The 16,847-nt window shown below is 37.3% G+C and overlaps 3 protein-coding genes across 4 annotated transcripts; 2 read left to right on the forward strand and 1 right to left on the reverse strand.

Annotated features, from left to right (window-relative positions):
* Nucleotides 1–453: 453 nt before the first annotated feature.
* Nucleotides 454–4,950, reverse strand: LOC120016008 (tyrosine--tRNA ligase 1, cytoplasmic-like). Of its 2 annotated transcripts, none has more exons than XM_038868553.1 (10): nt 4,760–4,950; nt 4,481–4,649; nt 3,821–4,110; nt 3,628–3,724; nt 2,323–2,428; nt 2,142–2,224; nt 1,878–2,023; nt 1,516–1,621; nt 898–957; nt 454–766 (listed from the first exon to the last, which is right to left on the reverse strand). In XM_038868553.1, exons 1-10 carry the CDS (start codon nt 4,855–4,857, stop codon nt 746–748), a joined length of 1,176 nt encoding a protein of 391 aa, XP_038724481.1. In that variant the 5' UTR covers nt 4,858–4,950; the 3' UTR covers nt 454–745. The 2 variants fall into 2 exon arrangements, with proteins under 2 accessions (XP_038724481.1, XP_038724483.1); XM_038868555.1 differs by having other exon boundaries at nt 4,481–4,659; nt 4,760–4,946.
* A 408-nt stretch (nt 4,951–5,358) lies between these two features.
* LOC120017179 lies at nt 5,359–12,384 on the forward strand. The gene is made up of 8 exons (XM_038870310.1): nt 5,359–5,969; nt 6,171–6,697; nt 8,777–8,827; nt 8,911–9,018; nt 11,429–11,524; nt 11,634–11,732; nt 11,822–11,881; nt 11,993–12,384. The coding sequence occupies exons 1-8, from the start codon at nt 5,453–5,455 to the stop codon at nt 12,056–12,058; spliced, it is 1,524 nt and encodes a 507-aa protein (XP_038726238.1). The 5' UTR covers nt 5,359–5,452; the 3' UTR covers nt 12,059–12,384.
* Nucleotides 12,385–12,995: 611 nt separating this feature from the next.
* LOC119980019 (probable folate-biopterin transporter 7) lies at nt 12,996–16,792 on the forward strand. The gene is made up of 2 exons (XM_038822663.1): nt 12,996–13,508; nt 15,456–16,792. The coding sequence occupies exons 1-2, from the start codon at nt 13,232–13,234 to the stop codon at nt 16,508–16,510; spliced, it is 1,332 nt and encodes a 443-aa protein (XP_038678591.1). The 5' UTR covers nt 12,996–13,231; the 3' UTR covers nt 16,511–16,792.
* The last annotated feature ends 55 nt before the right edge of the window (nt 16,793–16,847 follow it).

Raw genomic sequence — 16,847 nt, forward strand, 5'->3', positions numbered from 1 at the left:
ACATTAGTATTAGAATACGTTGAAGTTAAGTTAATAGTTAATGCAACAAGACAAAATACACCCATCCAAGAATAACCCCAGCCAAGAACCACGAATAGCTTATATGATAGTTATTATGTGTGTGATATCTCCTAGAGGTCTCGAGTTCGTACCTCCCCTCCCCCTCCCTGTATGCAGAAAAATAATAACCCCACCTAAGATTCACCTCTGCCACAACTGCATACTCAATTCATCACTTACTCTAATAAGTCATTACAAAGGAGGCTTTGAGCAAGAAGAGACATGGCAGCTTGAAAATGCTCCCATCACAATGGCCATATTTCTATGAGATTGTTCTACCTTGTAGTTTCTTTCCCAATCCCTTCATTTAGATGTTAAGTTCACAAGCTGTTGCAGTACCTATCCGAACATTGCAACTCCGGTTTACTGGCTAAAATATAAGGAAAAGTAAAGTACAATAAAATCCACTGTTATTGATAATGCACTTCCGTTGAGAAAAATTCACAATCTGACATGATATATCTCAGTACCATTAGCAACATGAACTAAGTTTATCTCCGTAACCTCTTTTCATGTAATCAGCAAAGTTCATCTCAATATAGAAGTTTAAAAAAAAAAAAAGTTAACCACTTGAACAAAGGAAAACTTTCACCATTTAATTTGCCTTCAACATCTAAACATATGTAGTAATAGGCATTCGTTTGAGCAGAAATCAGTGAAGGAAGAAAACAAATCTTCTTCATAATCACCTGGTTAGCCTATAACCCTGCATACCAATAAAGCAGAAGGAAATCAGATTTGCTGAAGAAAAGGATACGGCATTATAAGAAGTAAAGAAAAGGTGTTTATCTAATCTTATTCTTAGACAAAATAACAAAGCATTACAAATGCACAAACCTTGACCCGTATCAAAAGATCCTTAGCATTAGCATCGCATTTGAAATGATCACGTACAGGCTGCAAGAAACATAAGAATTATGATTAGCTAACAAAATACAGAAAATTGGAAGGTTAACATGTGCCATCAAAATATCAAATTGGCCAACTATGTTTCACCAAATAAAAGTCATCCCCGTAAATCAACAACCTCTAAACTAGTCCACCTTTGGTTTGAGAATGTACTTTGACCTATTGAGGTGAAAAGATACCAAGCTTGGGGGTGATCCTCTGATGCTTTTCCGGAAGTTTCATGGCCAAGAGCAAATCTTGGGTACAATAATTTGATTCCAATTAGATATGGCTTTGATCCCACTATCATGGGTTGTAATGTTGTGTCTTCCCCCCCATTCAAGAAAGGAAAAAAACACTCAATGGATTCTCTATAAAATTTTCGAACATTCAATTCTTTACATCAGCACACAATTCAAGTCAAAGTAATTTGATATGCTTTATTTCTAACACAATATCCACGAATCTAACTTTTTTTTAACGCAGAGAAGAATTTAAAGGTCTGAGACTTTGCACAGCAATTGATTACTCCGTGATTAGTCATAAAAGGGTATTAGAAATGCTTACTTGCAAAATCCTGTTTAAAGCACCTTGCAAAGCAATTTTCAGGTCAGCTGGATGTAATTGACCCTTTTCATAGTCAGCAACAAGTTCTTCATAGATATTGTAGGTCCTGAGTTTATACAATATCACATGAACTCATTAGATTATCCATCTTCATAGCACCATTGCATCAGCATTGTCAGAACAGATGGCACATGAAGAAAAATGATTAGAAATACTAGAAACTATATCAAGTCTTGAGAGTTTAGATAAGTGAATGAGATCGAAGAATTGCACACAATGGTCCTGACTCTATCCAAGAGAAAATAACTAATAAGATATAAAGTAGAGGCACCTAATTTAGTTCAGAATTCAACACAACTCACTTGTTTCCACCATTTTCTACACTACGCTTCACGCTGAACTCATGAAACCATGGAAAGATGATGTATTTGATATACTCCAGACAAGGATTTCCTTCAACAATCATTGGCGGACAGTACGCTTTCTTTATCTTCGCATTTACTTCTGCCTATGACATCAATAAAAAGAAGAATCACAGTCACAACATCCAAAATGAAACATGATATCAAATTATCAATTACGAAAATTGGCAAACAAAAATTCCCTAGCGCAAAACAACCATATACCTCCTCATCTTCCATGTAGATGGAAGAGGATGGGTCACTTTTTGACATCTTTTCTTGCCCTTGCTGCAATCCCGGTAGCATGTCTGCATTCACAATAACCAAGTCCATAAACGTTTCCATAAAGAACCTACAGAATTCACAATGTATTTTCGACAAATTAGCATGAAGTATTGAACCATACGATGGGATAAGATTATAGGCTTGTTTTTTCTCTTTATGTCATCACAGTACTCTCTTGCAAGTACATTAACTTTTCTTTGATCCATGCCCAACTGGCATATATCAGCCTGTAGGTCAAATCAATTCGATGATGAGTACAATAAAACAACAGCAGATATATACCACAAAAGCACATAAAAAAGAATATAAAAGAATAAAATGCATTCACGGGTTATATATTATGGGCCAACATAAAATTTCATCCATCGCATGCAGTCAATCAGTCTTTCTACAAAGCCGTAATGATTTTATAACAAAGTCATAGACGGTACCATCACATGATTGACTTGAGAAACAATGGATATCTTGTATTTTCTCTATGCCGAGCCACCCCCACCAATGTAAATGTAAATTCGGGATTAGCATGATATGCCCATATTTATGCAGGGAAGCAACCTAGAGGTTATGGGTTCAATTCCTGTAACCAACCTCTCCATATATTATGTTGGGTAAGTCTACATACATCCTATATGTCATTGACCCTGCCCACTGCGGGAACCTTGTGCACAGGAATTGTTTAACCTTTTTTTTTGAATGTAAATCCAACCTTAAACTAAATATCAAGAAAATTTTCCTGCCCTAGTTTAGTAACCATGCCTATATTTGCACAAATATTTTCCAGATTTTATACTATCACATCAACTACTATTATTATTACTTGGAAAAGAAAAGGAATACACATTGCTGGCCAACAGAAAATTGATTATCATGTAGAATGAAACATTTTGTGCAGGTTTTAAAGTTATATGCCCAATTGCCCATCCATATTCACCATAAAGTTGATCACTATAATATGACTGGGGAAAGCTGCAGCATCTCAAGTTATAATGGTCATATCACCACTGACAGAAAATAAAGTTAATAACGAGTAAAGATCAAATCACAATCACCACACTTAGCAAAGACTGGTATTAGGTTTGTGCAAAAATAACAATTAAATTGGAAGGTCCAAAAAAATAAAGAAAATAGAAAAGAAAAAAAAACCTTCGAAAAGTGTATCAAATATTACTGAGCCATGTTTGAAAGAGGTTGTCGGGTAGATTATAGAAGCAATGGTAAATAACAAGAAAGAGAAAACCTCATAGAATGCATGAGATGAGTTGTGTGACAGCACATGAATTTCAAAAAGTTTCTCTGCTTTATGCATTTACGCAATCTCAGAAGTCAGAATAACACCTATTGCTAAAATCCAAACGATTTCATCGAAATATTACCATGCTAGCAAGCAAACTGACATCCACCAGATCATCACAAAAACTACTTGTACCTTGAGGAAAAATATGTCGGCACACTGCATGCAAGGGTAGAATATCTGGCTTGCTGCCAACTCATCTGTTTCGCTGCGACCCATAATTTGACAACACCTAGGATAGGACATAATCATACTTTGAGTTCAAGCTTCATGGATATTTTGGGGAAACTGAAAAAGATAGGGGAAAATAGGAATCTTAACCCTACACCTCATAATTCTAGGAAGCTTATTCCTGCGAGCTATATCCATAACTAGAGGCCAGTACTCAGCTGCCCTGGAGTTGATTTCTTCAGAAGACCACAAGAATTCAACTTTACCATCCTCAAGTTTCATGCCAACAGCTTTCCAAATCTCAATCAAATAACGACCAACTGTTTGAATCTTCTTTAAGTCGCCCCCCACTTTGTTGTTTAGCTGTGCAAACCAATCTGCAATCCATATTTTCACTTTGCAACCAGCACCGGTCAGTTTATTTACATTAATTGCCTTCATTACTCCCTGTTCAGTAAATAAAAACAGCATTAAGGAAAGAAAAAATATACACTCAAAAATATTTAGGGAAAGATTCAAACTCATTGGCATGTACGACTACCCAACTAACAAGCATAGTCTTAAAATCGACGTTAAAGGATCATATTTCAATGATCAAACCATTGAACCCATTTTGAAATGTTCCAATTGCTTTTATTTCAATCAAATCTTGCAGCAACATTTTTTTCCATTTCGTTTTTTTAATTAAATACGCGATTTAATGATCTCTGGCACAAAAACTTGATCTCTACTGTGCAAAAGCTAAGCTATGTAAGCCAATGCGAAGATAAAACGAGAATGAGAACTTTCAAATACATACAGAGTAATGACGACATACCTGGGCAATATGCATTCTTCCGGACGGCTCAAATCCGTCATAACAGATTGGTTGATCTTTCTTGGCAAGAAGATTGAAGAGCTCGTAATCCTGAATACACTCCTCACCTACGCTAAATACCTGATCAAACCTCCTCTCTCCTCTTGCTCTCTCCTCCTCAGTCAACGACCTGATCATCACTAAACCATCGTCAAACCCTAAATTCAATTCAAAACCCCTCCAAGCCACAACAACAACACATTCATTACAAAGATTATAAGTTTACAGAATACAGCTTACAGAGTAGGGAATCTTGGAGCCTGTTCATTGATGGCGAGAGACTGCACTTCCTGCGTCGGCGGGGTTCCATCGGAGATCTTCTGCTCCTCCGACGACATTTTCCTCTCCCCGACTGCAGAGTATAAACACAGCTAATCCAATTTTTACGCAATATGTTGGTGTTAGGGTTTGCTGTCCTTCCCTTACTCGCTTACTTTACTCAGGCCCAGCCTATTGTAGTATTGTCCATAAATGGGCCGGGTTTGACCTGTAGGGTCGTTGAAATTTTTCTCGAGACAAGATCCGGTCCACCGGCGTTTCTTCTTCTTCATTAAATATCTTCACAAGATCACGTGCATACTGCATACATGTGCCACCTAAAAGAGATTCGGTGCGGTTATCTAGAATGATGAACTCGGGAGATGGGCAAACAATGGACTTGTGATGGGCCGTGACTCATCATAGGCCCAAATGAAGAGTCTGCCCATTGGGTCACTTTAGACAACTATACTAAATGGTCCAGAACTCCAGGGGCTTGACCGAGAGAAACCTAAACGGTGTCGTATTTTGGGAAATAAAAGCCTAAAACCCACAAGGTTAAAACCCTGCGTACCCTAGAGGGTGCAAGTGTGCAACTTCCTGTTAGAACTTTCCCACAGTCTCAAATTTTCTTTGTTTTTCTGTCTAGGTTGAAATGAGCACGAGCAGATAGCAATGCCTCCCAAGTCCCATCCTTTCACTTGGTCCCGCCTTCTCCTCCACCACCATTTTGTTCTCAAGAGACACCCGAAACCCTCAGTTCCAATCCCCACCTTATTGTCGCGTCAATGGTCCGCTTTCACTCACTTTCCTTCCCTCCAAACACCTGGATTCTCCAAATCATTCTCCATGTCTTCGGCTGCATCATCCCGTGTTGTCCAGGACCTGTTGGCGGAGGTTGAGCGCGACAGGCAGCGTGAGCGCGAGTCCAGGGTAAGAGCTGGTTTGGACACCACGGACATTGATAAAGAAGATGAGGAGGATTACATGGGGGTGGGACCCTTGATAGAGAAGCTGGAGAAGGAGAAACTCAAGGAGACTGGTGATTTGAATCAATATGAGGAGCCTACAGATTCGGATAGCGATGATGACGATGAGAGGTTCTCCAGGGAAGCTGTGCAAAAGCGGCGCGAGCAATTTGAAAAGAAGTTTAAGCGTCACGAGGATTTGCTCAAGCACTTCGCTGATGCTGGTACGTTCAGAGAAATTTTTTTTCTTCTGACTCAACTATGTCTATATGTATATTTGTATGTATTTATTTGTGTATAAGAAGAATGTCTGTGATGCTCTTATTTTTGTTTGATGATTGTAGCATTGCTTCTTTTCCCTGTTCTTTGACTAATTTCTGTTGTGCTTGAAATGAATTATATTCCACTTGGATGCTTTTTGACAGAAACACTTGATGATGCTTTCAAATGGATGAATAAAATTGACAAATTTGAGGAGAAACATTTTCCACTTCGCCCGGAGTACAGGGTAATTGGTGACCTGATGAATCGCTTAAAAGTTGCAGAAGGAAAGGATAAATTCATCCTTCAACAGAAACTGAATAGGGCAATGAGATTAGTGGAATGGAAGGAAGCCTACGATCCCAATAACCCTGCCAATTTTGGACTTATACAGCATGAGCAAGGTGGCCCTGATGCCGATATGTCAGAGAATGCTGGATTTGAAAAGGAAAAGCTAATGATACGAGGGGCAGCTGATGAAGATGAGGATGAGGAGTTTGATGATATGAAAGAGAAGGATGACATATTGCTCGAGAAACTCTATCGTATTGACAAGAAACTTGAGGAGAAGCTAGCAGAGTTGGATCATACATTTGGAAAGAAGGGAAAGCTTCTGGAAGAGGAGATCAGAGACCTTGCAGAGGAGAGGAATGAATTGACAGAGAAGAAAAGAAGACCTATGTACAGAAAAGTAAGTACATGCGCCATCATGCTATGTACACAGCTGTTTCCTAAACTTACTCTCTACTTCCTAGTTATTCTAGGTGCAAGACAAGGACCATATTGCCATATTCTTTATTTATTGAGTCCTGTATTAGAATAACGTTTGACATAACTGTTCGAAATTAGGGTGAGTTTGCCACTCCCGTCTCCTTCTATTTCTTAGCTTTCACTGGCCTTACTCAACTATCAGGAAATGAAGGAATTCCTAAACAACCAGTGGGAGTTATGATAAGCTGGGATGTTTTAATGCAACAGGGACATGGCTTATTGTACTTACAAAATTTTAAAGATTTAGGTCCTATAGGATGTGAAATTGATAGATGTGTGATATGTGCGCCTGAAGATAGATGTGTTGCTTTCTATTGCTTCATGTGAGTATTGATTTTTTTTTTTAAATCTCCCGAAATACCAAGGTGGAGTCATTGAAGTTGCCTAACCTACCACCCAAAAGAAATTTTATACTGATAGAATAATCTTCATGTGCATTTATGTGCGATTATACCCGATAAATATGGTGTATTTGAGAAATATAACTTCAATATGAGTGATCCTGTAAGTACATGAAGCCATACAAATGCACTGAAAAAGTGAAAAGTTTCTTACCATCAATTAGGAGAGTATCATGTGGGTCATAGAAAGATTCTGTGAGACCTGCAATTGCTTACTTATATGTTTAGTTGTGAAAATGTAGCTCCTGTGCTAATGGGCTAAATATATTTGAGACAATAAACTATCAATGATGCAGATAGACCTTAAAAATAGCTTTTAGATGATATTTTTCTAAATGCAAGTTACTATGAGGCAATGATGTATTGTGAGGCTAGGGAATAATAAGTTCAAATGGGTCTATCCTTGGGTTCCTTCCTGGAAAATGGTGGGAAAGAATTAAAAGTTTATTTGTTATTTGGAGATTCAGTTAGTAAAAGCTTTGGATGAATTTTTTTTACAACTTTTGAAATTGTAATTAGGTTCCTCGTGAAAGTAAGGTTTCCGATGCCCTATAATACCATGATGTATCTTAGTTTTGTTTTTTCTTACCGACTTGCACTTTTAGGGTGGTATACTGGCACCCCCCCCCCCCCCTTGATGCCCGGCAATAAATTTCCATCTTCATTCAAAAGTTCAAATGTAGTGAAGGGCATGCATCTAACCTGTCGTTGAAAAGTACTCTACATGTTGGTTTGTTTAATAGAGTTGAGGGATGAGAACTTGATAACCTTGCTGTTTGCATGCTGCTGGATGAATTGCCTTTCCAAGGATTGATTTTTCTTCTAGGCAGGTTTCCTAGATCTGTCCTCTTCACAATCATTTAACTTGAATAATGTTTTCTTCTTGGCACTTCTCCTGTTGGTGCATTGAGGAAAATTGCAATTTTAAATGCATTTAACAATTTCATCTATAGTCTTAGACTCTTAGTTGATTAATTTGTCTCTAATGTTGCCAAGTGATAACTAATTCAATGGGTGATTTATTGAAAATTATTTTCTTAGATACATGGAGCCATGTATACAGATAAACTTACCATGACCTTTTATATCATGGTCTTTGTAAAACACCTAATGGCATGGAATCCCCCATCGCTGTTGAACAGTAGAAGAAAAGTGAAAAGGAGAACATTTTTTCTTCCGAATGATGAGATAGCCACATAAACATAATGTTTGATGGAATACGTAGTAACTTTTTTAGATTATGCTTTTTAGGGGAGTTTAATGACAAGGAGTATGGTCGGCTAAATTTCTTTCTTTATGTTGGATATCTCAACTGTATGAACTGTTGAACTTCAAATGATGGCCATGCAGAGGTAACTTGTACCTCTAGTAGTCTAGTTGATAAAAATTCTCAGGCATCAGCATTATGTTGATGTCTATGCCTAATTGCCTTTTACTTGACCTCTTCTTTCACATTCTGGATCATATTTTATCAGAATTTTTCTTTGTTTAAAATGGTTCCCTTATTTAGTATATTGTTGGGCTTTCTTCATTCTAGTTTTCTGCATCTTCGTAACTCAATTGTATAGATAATTCAAGTTGCGGTTGATTATTGCCAGGGGTTTGATGTGAAACCGATAGATGTCATGCGAACCTGTAAAGTCACCAAGGTATTGTCCTATTACCTTTCATCTCTCTCTCTTTCTCCAGAAAAAAAAAAGGTTGATTCTAAGTTCTCTCGTATATTTTCCAGGGTGCGAGAATATTCAAGTATACTGTTTTGTTGGCTTGTGGTAACTATAACGGGGTTGTTGGTTTTGCAAAAGCCAAAGGCCCAGCAAGTCCTATCGCTCTACAGAAGGTATCATATTTAGGCTCTGAGGCCCGCATATTTTCCGATTGTTTTGTAGGTTATGATGTGCATGATAGCCAGTGCCAGGCTCTTAAACCAATCATTGAATTATCCAATCACTATTTGTTCATATACATTTGGCTGCATATTGTTTGATCTTTTCATCCATACCTGAAGCATATGTTGTTGTTAGCCTTATGTGTATTACATACGCTGCTTCTGGGACGTACTGCACTTAATATGTATTTTTCAAAATAAAAAGTTAGAGTTTTCTTTTCAATTCCCTGGATACTCCTAGATCAGTGTTGGACTTTGCTTGTAGCATGTAATTTAATAGGTTCAGTATGTGACTGGATGACAAGATAATAAGAAAAACAACTTAAATACATGCAATGTGACCCTTTTGGGGTGCAAATGATCCTTCTCTTGTGATTATGGCAATCTTAATTAAATTAGCTGTATTAACAGCTTGACTCCTCATCTCTCTCTCTTCTGGTCTCTCTCTTCTGGTCTTACTTACCTATCCTACATGAGTGTGCCTGTCCATGGACAGACAATCTTTTGTGTGTGTTTGAGATGTATATGATATGAAACTTTCTTGTGTCTGTACCAAGGAATTCTGTTAATATTAATATTCAATACTGGTGAGTGAGAGTATTTCGCAATCAAAAAAGGAGGAAACGTATCTGTGTAAATGGAAAGAAGTATTTGAATTATCTGTAAACAGATTTTAAGATAGCATTTATAAAACTACTAGGATTAAACTGGGGGAAGCTGACTAGGCTGGCTTGCAAAACCTTCATTAGTAGCAGATAGATCTAGTTGCACTTGTAAGGAAAGAAAGCATTAATGGTTGGTGTTGTAAATTCGCAGAAGGGCCAATCTATTTATTGATGATTCACATAGTTATGCTTTATCTATGGTGCAGAAGCATAAGTGAGACAGCATTAATATTATTTTTAATCTCTGAAGTCAGTCCTTTAATTTAGTTTAGCAGCTCTGATATAAGTCATTGTCAAATTGTTTCCAGTCAAAAATCCAGATAATCCATGTGGATTTTGTGCAAAAGGCTGATGTTTTTCTAGGCCCTCTCATATCTTGATGCTTGAAAAAAGCTTGGATTCTCAATAACATTTCTCAGTTTGTCTGCTTTTAAAAAGAAAAAAATAGTAGAATCAGATATTCTGATATAGTATATTTTAACAAAATTGCTTTCCCAAATGTTGGTAGACCATTGAAGATGGTGCATCTGTTTCGGTTGATTTTTCACTATTACAACTGGAATAATTATGTTGGTACAACGTGATTCATAATATTTTTGCATGCTCTCAAACTTGTACATTTGTATTTGCTTACTCACCTGCACACATAGGAAGGTGGAAAAAGATTGCATCTATGGCTTATGAAATGAATTGTTCAAACAGCAAATAGTCATTAAACTAATCAACTCATCGAGTTTTTTATGTTAATTTTCATTGCAAACATCTTTATAATGTAAGTTCACATAGAGTAGTTATAATGTCAAATCTATTCTCACTTTTTTCCTCCTAATTTTTAATCATTGATGTTATTGTATTGCATTAAAGTTTGCTTTTAGAATGTTGGGCGGAGTGGGAGTTTTGAAACCTCTTTACGAGATATGTTTTTCTTGAAAAAAATGATTGCATCTGATCAATTAATTTTGCTGTATTAGCTACATATATTCTCTTGTGCAACCTCTAATAATGCCCTAATATCTTGATTCAGTTAAGGCAGAAGCCTGTCATTTGCGGAAATTGAAAAGAAACATGACAAAAATTTTAATTGCAATCGGAAATGAGAATATTTTTGAGTATGGAACTTCAGGGATTATGAAATCCACAGTGTTTTAGAAACCAGCCAACTACTGGGTGGATTAGGTCTAGCATATGTTCTCTCATTTGTGGGTCCATATGAGTATGTCAAGTGGGTTCTTTCTTAGTTTCTTGTTGATATGTTTTGAAAGATGAAAAAATAGCTTAATGTTTGCTGCTGTGAACACATGACGGAGACAAATTAATTTCAAAAACTTATTGTCTTCATGCAAATTAAGGTTCTAAGTTGGGGTTTCAACCATAGTTCTCTAGACCTAGGTCATCCTGTAAACAGCCCGCCATTTGATCTTGTTGCTGAAATCTTGTAAAAGGACGGGTTTTGTGTTTAAATAAGCTTGTCTACTCCATCTATTGCATGTTTGCACAAGATATGACCTTTCCTCCACTGGTAATTCTGGGCCATGTTAGATTTTGTGCTTTAATGAGCATTTCCCAATTACTGAGTGTGTCATTTACCTGGAATCTACTGACTTCTTGTTTGACCATGTGCTCTCCAGTTGTCTTCATTTTAGTTTTATTAGCAAAGTTATTGTTTACATTTGCTGATTTGATTCAACAACAAACAGGCCTATGAGAAATGTTTTCAGAACCTCCACTATGTAGAACGGCATGAGAACCACACAATTGCACATGCAGTACAAACTGAATATAAGAAAACTAAGGTATTCGCTTAATCTCACTGATCTCTTCGTGCCTTTCCCTTCTCCCTCCCTGCTTCAAAAGTCGTTTTCGGCTCCTTTTAGTTTGGTTTGAACTTTGTACTTTCCTCAGGTTTATCTCTGGCCAGCCTCAACCACGACAGGTATGAAAGCTGGAAGAATTGTCCAAACTATTCTGCATTTGGCTGGTTTCAAAAATGTAAAATCAAAGGTAATGGCTCGATGATCTGAATCTCGATTACTTGGTTGTTTGCTATTGCTTGCATTATTCTCTTTTTCTTACCTCAACCTTCTTGCTAGGTTGTCGGCTCAAGAAATCCTCATAACACAGTTAAGGCAGTCTTTAAAGCGTTGAATGCTGTAAGTGCCTGGACTTATAATTCCACGAGTGTCATTTCCTTCCATCCGCGTTTACTTTTCCACAGAATTTCATGCTGAACAATTTTACTTTTTTTTTTTTGAAATTTTCAGATTGAAACTCCAAAGGATGTTCAAGAGAAGTTTGGTCGTACTGTCGTTGAGAAATACTTGCTGTAATATTTTTGCAGGTTTATGCTTAAATTTTTCATGGGTTGAATCTTCATTCACAAATTAAAATAAGGGGAAAATGGAAAACTTTGCTCTGATAGCCGGATTTAGTTATAATTTATTTTAATCCTCGCTATTACGTTGATTTTGCTTTGTTGGCTGTTTTGGCGTCGCGATTATACAAAGGAAAGCAATATTTTTTGGGGAACAATTTGTACCCTATTATGTTATGTTTGTGCTTGTGACATCCTCTGGATCATTGTTGATTCCTTGTGAAACGGTTTGTAATATATTTTGTACCTTCCACATATTCATCAATCAGTTTTTACTCCCTATTTTTGAAAGTTTGATGGTGGGAATGTTCCTGCAAATTGTCTGGTTAAGGGAGTGAGTAGGCATGCAAGTCACATTGTGGTCTTTCCTCTAGAGAGAGACCACCAAAGCAAAGAATCTCCAGACCTTCATAGCCAAACTCAATGTGTAAATTTATTTTTCTATATTTCTTTTTCCTCAAAATCAGCAGATGTTGTAATGATATTTATAAATTATAGTGACCCTGTGGAACTTTTTACCCTTCTCTTTTCTTTTTCATTCTATGGTGGTTCATTATTTTAAGATATAAAAATGTTGCTAAAGTTTTGGATAAGTTCAATCATTTTTATTCTTATTTTTGATAAATTCCAGTAATGAAGGCTCCATTTTCCTTCAACTTTCGGCAAAGCTACTTTGTATTGTTCCATTCTCTTTGGACATTACCATAAAGTACAATTAAAGTTGATCAAAGTCTTTATTGATCTATTTCACTATACTAAGTAGACTGTTTTGTGGGCTAAGTTGTGGTAGTCAATGTTACTGCAAAGAAACCATAGGCTGAAACCAGTCTTTCTAATTGCGAGATCAAACTCTAATTCTCCATACTTTAAGTCTTTAACACCATACTTGTCTATCTCATTGGGTTTAAAGGCGGTGACACATCACCGCCGCCACGTGTCGTCACCATAGACCGCCACTAACCTTCCAAAAATATAAATAAAAGCGCCACGCACCACCTTATCAGATAACCTCTCTTTCATTCTTACAAACCTTCCAAAAAAATTGGGGCAAAACCAAACCACCGGCAGCAATACCATCTCTGATTCTGTAGTACAATTTTTTATTTTTTTTTTACGAAATTAAAGAAAAATGGTATCGACTTCTGGTGCAACCGACCGTAAAGGAAGCACCGAGATTCCGATCCGGAGGCTTCTCGGGTTCGGATTCTGGGTTCAGGGGTTCAGGTGCTTTCCATGGATGGCTGTTAACTTTTTCTTGAAGGATGGTCTCAATGTGGACCCCTCGACTCTGCAGATCCTCCAGAACTCCGCAAATCTCCCCATGGTCGGCAAGCCCCTATACGGCGTCGTCTCTGATGCCGTCTACATCTCAGGCCAGCACCGGGTTCCTTATATCGCAATTGGAGGTGACTAGAATCATTGAATTTCTTTTTTGATTTCTATGCATATTTTTCTTTTTCACTTGTTGTCAATCTTGAATTGAATTTCGCATGATTTTGATTCATTTCGGTGGTTACTTTTATTTGGTCGTATAAATTGATGGCAACAGCGATGCCTATATTAGTGATTGTTTTATATATTCTTTAATTGGGAAGTCAGTGTGTACATGCTACTTTAGCAGAGATTCAATTCCTCTAAAAATGTTTTAATTACTCGCAAATCATAGGAAAGCCAGGAATTTTAGGTGCTGGAAGGAAGATGTATGGTCTTGACCCCAATATTAATGAGTTTCTTAGCTTCTAAAATTCTTGTTAAATTTAGGGCAAAATGAAAATCTTAGTGAAGCTTTGGAAACCCTAATCTTTGTGTATTAGAATCTAGTTGACATTATCGCGGAAGGTCTTGGCATCCCATAGCAACTTTGGATACGAGTGAGTTCATCACCTCCTGTATTCCATATTGTGGGAAGCTCCTTTGCTGGTTTTCATACAATGATGCTTGCTCGTTGATGAATTGAGGGAAATGGCTCTCTTCTTTGTGGGATATGATTTGCTTAGAAAGATACATGTGTTGATGAGAGTCTGTGATAGAAGTTTTTAAGTGTTCAATTTAGAAGTCCCAAAGATTGAGATTAATGCCCTTACCTACTTGATTGGAGACATTTATTTATTTGTGATTTCAGCACGACAAGCAAAGACACTTTTTTTTTTCGAACTACACCAAATCTACTTAAAATTATATTTTTCGTACAATAAATCAATATCTCTTGGCTTAATAGGTTTTGCAGTCACGCTTTCACCATGTTCTGGTATCTTGGCCTTTCGCTGTTCTTAGTATTAGCTATATCTTTTACTTAGTTATGTCTTTCCACAATTAGGTTTCTTTGTCCCATCTCTCTTTACATATCATTGTCTGCATAATTTGTTGTGTGGAAGTTGGTTATCTTGTCTTTGGGATTGGCTTTGGACCAGTTTCACTGATGTCATAGTATATGATACCATTATACCAAGACAACATAGAAGGAGATTTAATTTGATGTTGTCTTCTTCTCTTCTTCTTTCCTTTTTTGTTTTAAGTTTCCTTTCTTGTCAAATAGGATACCACTTACCAGGATAACAAAGAAGCAGATTCAATTCTACTTCGTCGCCTTCTCCTTTCCTTTTCTTTTTTCTCCTTTTGGGAGGCTGTCTATCCTTCTGTCATTATTTTTTTGGCAAGAATTTCTTTTTGGTTCTTTTTATGTTGAGACTACTTCATAGTAGAAATACTTTAGCCTTCAGCGGTTTTTTATTTAGATAATGCTGGATCATAATGCCATCCTGGACTGCATGTGGAGAAACATAAGCCTTTAGGAGCAGCTTCTTCTTGTGATTTGCATACCCTGCCCATTTAACCTTTTTTTTTACTACTGGTAACTGGACATTTGTTAGGAATACTGAAGAGAAGATGACTAGTATCAGGCATTTGTGTTAAGTGATTTGTATATGTGGCCTTAGAAACATTTTGAGGTTCTTTCCTTGGTCATTATATGGGATGTGACTTGTGAGTTAGAGAAATAATGTGCTTTTTAATAACACGATTCATGAGTTAGCAGAAACGAGCATGGTTTGAGGATCTGAGAGTCACTTCCAGATAAAACAGTCTAGTGTCTTCTGAATGTTTTAAGAATTTTTATTTACCTACAGACACACAGTTTTTTTAGTGCCAGTATCCACAGTCGTACTGAATCTTGCTTCCCCTTGGTACTGACCTATCTGGCAAATATGTGCTCACTCGGAATTAGTTTTCTGAAACGATGCCTTTGAATTTTTAGTCCAATTATGAGCTAGCTGGTTGAGATTCCTCCAGATGTGTATTTTGTATTTTATTGTATATTTCCCACTCCTAATTGTTACTGCTCATTGTTGCTGCAGCTTTGTTACAAGCAGTGTCATGGCTCGCTATAGCAGTCCTTCCAACCTCAGGCATTTCCATCTCCACCATGAGCTTGTATCTCCTCCTTAGTAACCTGGGTGCTTCAATAGCGGAGGTTGCAAATGATGCAATTGTTGCTGAGATGGGAAAAGAAGGTGGTGCATCATCTGGAAAGTCTCAGTCATCTTCTTCAGGTGAGCTTCAGTCATTTGTTTGGATGGCATCCTCTATTGGTGGAGTTATTGGAAACCTAGTAGTTGGTGTTGCCATTTCGAGATTCTCTCCTCGTTCAATGTTCCTCTTTTTTGGTCTTCTTGTTGCAATCCAATTTTTCATAACAATCACTGTTAGTGAAAGCTCCCTTGGCCTCCCAAAAAGTTCATCTAAGGTTGGGATTAGAAAACAACTTTCAGAGCTGTCAGTTGTGCTAAGAAAACCTGAGATTGCATACGCAATAGGATGGTTTGCTGCATCTTTTGCAATAATTCCAGTACTGACGGGCACAATGTTTTTTTACCAAACGCAACACTTAAAGATTGATTCCACAATACTGGGGATTTCCAAGGTGTTTGGCCAGGCAGCAATGCTTCTGTGGAGCATCATTTATAATGGTCGCTTAAAATCAGTCCCACAACGGAAACTAATTGCAGCTATCCAGGTACTGATGGCAGTATTCATGGTTTCAGATGTGTTGTTTGTGAGGGGAATTTATCGGGAGATGGGGGTGCCAGACTCATTCTACGTTGTCATTTTTTCAAGCCTTTTAGAGGTTCTGTTCTTCTTCAAGATCCTTCCATTTAGTGTTTTGATGGCACAGCTCTGCCCACCAGGTTGTGAGGGATCCCTCATGGCATTTGTAATGTCTGCGATAGCCCTGGCGTTTATAGTAAGCGGATACCTTGGTGTTGCACTTGCATCTTATCTTGGGATCACGGAGAATGATTTTTCTGGCTTTCCGCTTGCCCTTCTGATACAGGCAGCATGCACCCTTGTGCCACTTTATTGGTCATCTTGTATTCCGGACGATAAAAAGCCCAAAACAAGGAAGGAGTAGTAGCAGCAGCAGTTTGGGAGCAGAAGAACTGGGATTTGGACTTGTTTCAACATTCTTTTAGATTCTACATATATATATTACATATAATTTAGAAAAAGGGTTTTGAAATGTTATCTATGGTGCTGAAGAGTAGAGGAACAAATAAATCAGTGGTCAGTTTGTAGGAATTGTTACGTAAGATTCAATTCTTGAAAATAGTCTTGCAGTATTATCGGAGCCTTTTATTAATATATGTTTTAAGAAAAAGAAATAATTGAATTTTGAAATTTGTTCATTGGGTCCCATCATGTTATGTTCTAACTTCTAATGTTAATTTTTTTTCTTTTAAGGAAAATCT

The sequence above is a fragment of the Tripterygium wilfordii genome, chromosome 15 (assembly GCF_013401445.1).
Source record: "Tripterygium wilfordii isolate XIE 37 chromosome 15, ASM1340144v1, whole genome shotgun sequence".
NCBI classification, from domain to species: domain Eukaryota; kingdom Viridiplantae; phylum Streptophyta; class Magnoliopsida; order Celastrales; family Celastraceae; genus Tripterygium; species Tripterygium wilfordii.